Source organism: Urtica dioica, chromosome 1 (assembly GCF_054948205.1).
Source record: "Urtica dioica subsp. dioica isolate 48M chromosome 1, U.dioica_male_clone48M_v1_H2, whole genome shotgun sequence".
Taxonomy (NCBI): domain Eukaryota; kingdom Viridiplantae; phylum Streptophyta; class Magnoliopsida; order Rosales; family Urticaceae; genus Urtica; species Urtica dioica.
The window spans coordinates 59,858,367-59,864,755 of NC_142756.1; the positions used below are offsets into that span (position 1 = coordinate 59,858,367).

Consider the following 6,389-nt stretch of genomic DNA (forward strand, 5'->3'; position numbering starts at 1 on the left):
CCAGTTGTAATTAAGTTCTCAGCTCATCTGTATTCAGCACAAAAAGCCAGTTCTTCATCTAGGTTGACAATCAATGCCAAAAAGTGAAAAGAAAAAATAAATAAATCTCAACTTTATTGTATAATGTACTTTTATATGTACATAATATGCATATGAAAAAAAGAAAAGAAAAAAAGAGCAACAACCCTTTTGGCTTTTGTTGTGTCATTTATTTTCCTCCTTGTGTATTCACCTTTAAATTGAAGCTCCATGCTGTCTTAGCATGAGATTATTTTGAATCCCTCGTACAAAAGAAAAAAAAAATATTTTTACTTTCTATTGCCAAAACAAAAGCCTTCTCTCTTTCCTTGTTCGTAGTTGAATCAAACTTTGTTATCTCTTTCTCTCTCTCTCTATCTCTCTAGAATGAGTGTAGAGGGTTGTAGCAGCAGCGAATCCGGGTGGACGATGTACATTGTGTCACCGATGCAAGAAGATGATGACGTGGACGCCGATCGGTGCAGCAGCGAAACCGACTTGGAAAAGAAGAGCAAGCGACGCTACAACCCCAAAAAGAATATTGTCCATCAAGATGATGACATGGACACCGACGATTCCATGGCCTCCGATGCATCATCCGGGCCCACAAACCGCCACTATCACCACGATGACTCCAACGACGCTTCGCACCTCAAACGCGACAAGAAGCAATATTCTCACCACAACAACACCGCAGCCAAGAAAGAGAAGAGAAATAGAGAGAAGAGCTCGAGAAGGAAATGAGAAACACTTGTTCTTGATCCTTTGTTGGATCAATTCGAGAGAAAAATCCGGTATGTTATAAGGGTTTTTTTTTATATTGGATTTTTTTGTTTCTTCATCTTCAAGAAACGATGGTCCTAATTTGACAAATATATTGTTCACAAATTTGGAATGTGATTGAGTGTAATTCTTTTTTATTCCGTCCTTTTTTTGTAGTTGAGTTTTTTTTTTAGTTAAAAATCTATAAATGTTGACAAGAGGAGTGAGTGAATATGAACATAGTACTGTAGAAGGAATATAAAAAATATAAAAAATGAAATGAATCTTCTACTGAAGGTTAGATCTTGTTTTTGACACTCTTCCCACGTTTTTGAACAGCTATATAGAATTAGTGAGGTTGTCCTTCGCTACACAAAAATCCAACAAGGCGAGCAGTGAGTGTGGGCCCATAAGAGAAGATTATTATTCCCATTTTGTGTCTTATTTAAAATCATATCCGCTGCTTCATTTAATATCTCCGTGAAGGAGCTTTCTGAGCTACAACCTCTTTCTTGTGTTTGAGTGACTAGTACTATAACATGGTGTGTTGTGCTGGAAAGAAGAGACAATGAAGAAAGAAAGACAAAATGACAACTAGAATTACAAAAGATCGCTAGGGTGTGCATGTTTTCGTGTGGATTTAACAGCAAGGCAAAGCCAATTTATTGCTTGAGCTGTGCCTCACGTATCTTGTACCATATTTAGATGGATAGATCTTGACACCAAAGATTCATTTGCATCTTAGGGATTTGGTAGAATGTGCAGAAAGATTTTTCGTGTTGTATTATGTATATTAGTGCTTACACAGAGTGGCTTGTTGATGTTTTGAAAATGTAAAATTTGGTTTCCTTTAAAATATGTCAACATTATTATTACAATTCTCTCATGGGCATCCGACTAGAGAAATTATTAGAGTAGAAAACTTGAAACAATTGAGCGGCACTTTCTGAAGGTTGCTCGGAAGGCGTACCTGTTTGGTATTTGATATCAAGCATGTATATCCTATCATCGTATGGTATCTTGTTATACTAAAACATAGAAAATGAGAGGCAATAATACTATGAAAGAGTGAACCTAATAATACAAATCACGCATGTTGACATGCAAAAATGTTATAACAATTATCTTGCGAATAACACCAGATTCCGAGCACTAAGTCTCGAACAAATAAAGGTTCAAGGCGGGATTTTCTCTAAATATAGACGAATCTAAGAAATGGGTGTTTTTTTATAGATGAGGCTTCTAACGTGTATTTCTCCGTGGTGCCCTTTCTTTGTTGCTTAGCTTCCCTTTTTATAAAGCTGAATTCGAAGATCATGGGGTGATCAAGCCCATGATGCGGTAGTTACTTTGTAACTTCCCCTTTTTCTTGTGAGTGGGTGGTGAATTTACATAATCGCTTAGTAATTATTTTTACTAAGGTAATCGTTGAGCACGTGTTCTCAGGCAGTTATTATTTAAATTATGATATGGTCACGTTTTTTTAGTTTGACTAGGAGGGTCCGAGAACATGCTCAGACTGTACTAATTATATGATTAACAACAGTCTTCCAAGTTCTAATTATTTTGGTAAAAATGGTAAGGAACTATATAGTATAATCTTCTATTCAACTATAACTTAAACACTTATACTGAATTTTTCCTCAGGATGTTCCGAGGTTAGCTATTCGTCGGCTTGAATACTGAGCATCGACTAAGGTGTCTTTAAAAAGTTTTCTATATTGTACTCATATCATCTGAGCAGTAACTTGAAATTTCTTTCGTGGTAGCTATTACCTTATGAACTAATAACACTTATTCTTTTATGAAATTTTTATCTGTCTTTTTGCTTGTTTTATGAGCAAAGACTTGATATTTTTTCAAATTTCTTTTATGTTGTGCTCATTTCATCGAGTACGAACTTGAAATTTCTTTCGTGCATACTCATACCCTTTCAGCTAACACTTATTTTATTTATCTAAGTCTTTTTGCTCTTGACTTATGAGCAAAGACTTTATAATTTTTTTAAAATTTCTTATATGTTATGCTCATACCATCCGAGTAGGAACTTGAAATTTCTTTCGTGTATACTCATACCCTTTGAGCCAACACATATATTATTTATCCAAGTATTTTTGTTCTTGACTTATGAGCAAAGACTTGATATTTTTTTTAAATTTCTTTTATGTTGTACTTATACCATCCTAGTACTAAGTTGAAATTTCTTTCGTGTATGCTCATACCCTGTGAGCTAACACTTATTTTATTTGTCTAAGTCTTTTTCCTCTTGATTTATGAGCAAAGACTTGATTTTTTTGAAATTTTTTTTTAAGTTGTGCTTATAATACTTATTTCGTGGTAGTTCTTACCTTATGCTCATACCATGTGACCTAATACTTATTTTTTATGAAATTTCTTCTAAGTCTTTTTGCTCTTGACTTATTAGCAAAGACTATATTTTACAAAATTTCTTTTATGTTGTGCTCATACCATCCGAGTACTAACTTGAAATTTATTTTCGTGTATGCTCATACCATTTGAGCGAGCACTTTTTTTTATGAAATTTCATATAAGTCTTTTTGCTCTTGACTTATGAGCGAAGACTATATTTTTCGAAAAAATTTTATGTTGTGCTCATACCATTCGAGCATTGACTTTAAATTTTTTTCGTGTATACTCATACCCATTGAGCTAACACTTATTTTTTATGAAATTTCATCTGAGTCTTTTTGCTCTTGACTTATGTGCAAATACTTATATTTTTTGAAACAAAATTTATACTGTACTCATACCATCCGAGCACTAACTTGAAATTTCTTTCGTGTATACTCATACACTTTGAGCTAACACTTATTTTTTTTTATGAAATTTCATATAAGTCTTTTTGCTCTTGACTTATAAGCAAAGACTTGATATTTTTTAAATATTTTTTTATGTTGTATTCATACCATCCGAGCACTAACTTGAAATTTCTTTCGTGTATGTTCATACACTTTGAGCTAACACATATTTTTTTATTAAATTTCTTCTAAGTATTTTTGCTCTTGACTTATTAGCAAAGACTATATTTTACGAAATTTCTTTTATGTTGTGCTTATACCATCCGAGCACTAACTTGAAATTTCTTCCATGTAAACTCATACTCTTTAAGCTAACATTTATTTTTTTAATGAAATTTCATCTAAGTCTTTTTGCTCTTTACTTATGAGCAAATACTATATTTTTCTAAATTTCTTTGATGTTGTGCTCATAACATCCGACCACTAACTTGAAATTTTTTTCGTGTATGCTCATACCCTTTGAACTACACTTATTTTTTTATGAGAAAATGAAATTTCATCCAAATCTTTTTGCTCTTGGCTTATGAGAAAATATTTGATATTTTTTTAAAGTTTTTTTTATGTTGTGCTCATACCATCAGAGCACTAACTTTAAATTTTTTTCGTGTATGCTCATATCCTTAGAACTAACACTTAGTTTTTATGTAATTTTATCTCATTTTTTTTACTCTTGACTAATGAGCAAAGACTATATTTTACGAAATTTCTTTTTGTTGTGCTCATAGCATCCGAGTACTAACATGAAATTTCTTTCGTGTATGTCCATTCCCTTCTAACTAACACTTATTTTCTTTTTTATGAAATTCCATCTCAGTCTTTTTTCTCTTGATTTATGATAAAAATACTTGATTTTTTTTAAATTTCTTTTATGTTGTGCTCATACCATCCGACCACGAGCTTGAAATTTCTTTCGTCGTATTTATAGGCATTGGGGTCAAGTACGTGGGGTGATCAGTCTCGTCCTTGATGGATATTGAGCAGCTTCTCCCAGAACATGTGTAGTGGATGGCTATTTGCTCGAGTGCTCGGTGAAACAGTCGAGGTGAGCGTTTTATTTTAGTGTGAATTTATTAACACGTGTTTATTTTATTTTTACTAGTATTTGACCTACCATTTTCTCTTCTCTCTGAAGTTCTTTCTGATAGGGTTGGTTCTTGACTTATATATGAACAGGTTGTTCCTTAACCTTCATGAGCCCTAGGGCCTATTTGACTCGGACTCGGTGATTGATCCCTTCTGTTCTCGAAACACCGAGCACTTTCTTGGTTTGTGCAATTTATATGAGTACCAACAACCTTCCAATTTATTAGTATTTTAGTAAAAATGGTAAGGAACTATAACGTATGATCTTATTTTTAATTATACCTCGAACACTTTTACTATTTTTTTCCGGAATGTATCGATTATTAGGAAGATCCGAGCACTAACTTGAAATTTCTTTTGTTTATGTTCATATCCTTTGAGCTAACACTTATTTTATTTATCTAAGTCTTTTTGCTCTTGACTTATGAGCAAAGACTTGATACTTCTTTTAATTTCTTTTATGTTGTGCTCATACCATCCGAACACGAACTTGAAATTTCTTTCTTGTATGCACATACCGTTTGGGCTAACACTTATTTTTTATAAAATTTCATCTGTCTTTTTGCTCTTGACTTATGAGCAAAGACTTGACATTTTTTTTTAAAAAAAATTTATGATGTGCTCATACCATCCGAGCACTAACTTGAAATTTCTTTCGTGTACGCTCACACCCTTTGAGATAACACTTATTTGATTTATCTAAGTCTTTTTGCTCTTGATTTATGAGATAAGACTTGATATATTTTTTTAAAAATTTATTTTATGTTGCACTCATACCATCCGACACGAATTTGAAATTTCTTTCATATGCTTGAGATCTATCCCGTCCGTGCCTACAATTTATACAAATATATATCTAAATTATCGTAAACGAATGAAAGTAGTTTTAATGTAGTACCTTGCTATGTATTCTTCATGGATAAAAATTTCTTGTTCATGAGCCTGGAACCTACGCTTAGAACACATTTCTTAATGTTTCGTTTTAGAAGCTATGTTTAATTATTTTTCATGGCCATCTAGACATTTTAATGTGCTAGGAGCCTTTTCTTGAATAAATTCAAGCCTTCCAGCTTTTCAGTGTGTGCTAGGCACGTTTTTTTATACCATCGGTGATGCTTTTTTCATAAGATAGGCTTTTTTCTGGCCATCCAAGCACACCACAACAAATACGACAATTACCGACGATTTTTTTCGTCGGTAATGTTGTCGCTGTTTTTCGGACAACTATTTAGGAGCCAAAGACGGTTAGACCCAAGGCCGGACCAAGTGGTCTCGTCTTGAGGCGAGCGTGTCGGACTTGGTATCCCAAGTCGTCCCTTAGCTGTGGATGTCCATTGAGTTCGTCAGAGTACCTGAAAAGGAGTAGAGAACACGTGAACTACAAAGGGGAAACAGGGGGGATGCCCCTGTTTACCTCTCCGACGCTCAACATTAGTGGGATTGAGGTGGAGTATAGAGGCTTTAGGGGGGTTTAGAGGCCAAAGCTTGAGAGAAACGAGCGAGGTACGAGTTCGGCAGCGTTTCAGTACTCAAGAATGGATTACCTGGACTAGGGGAGCAGCCCCTGTATTTATAGGCAGCCAAGGGGTGGTTTGAAGACCCCTTGGCCGAGTGAACAAGTTTGGGTCGGCCAATGGCCGAGGCAAGCCTTGGGCCGGCCATTGGCCGAGGCAAGCCTTAGGGCCGGCTAATGGCCGAGGCAAGCCT

General features: G+C 34.6%; 1 protein-coding gene across 1 annotated transcript; it reads left to right on the top strand.

Annotated features, from left to right (window-relative positions):
* The first annotated feature begins 287 nt into the window (after positions 1-287).
* On the top strand, positions 288-1,613 carry LOC149408303 (uncharacterized). Its single transcript, XM_089628750.1, has 2 exons — positions 288-812; positions 1,120-1,613. Exon 1 carries the CDS (start codon positions 406-408, stop codon positions 760-762), a length of 357 nt encoding a protein of 118 aa, XP_089484876.1. The 5' UTR covers positions 288-405; the 3' UTR covers positions 763-812; positions 1,120-1,613.
* Positions 1,614-6,389: the final 4,776 nt, after the last annotated feature.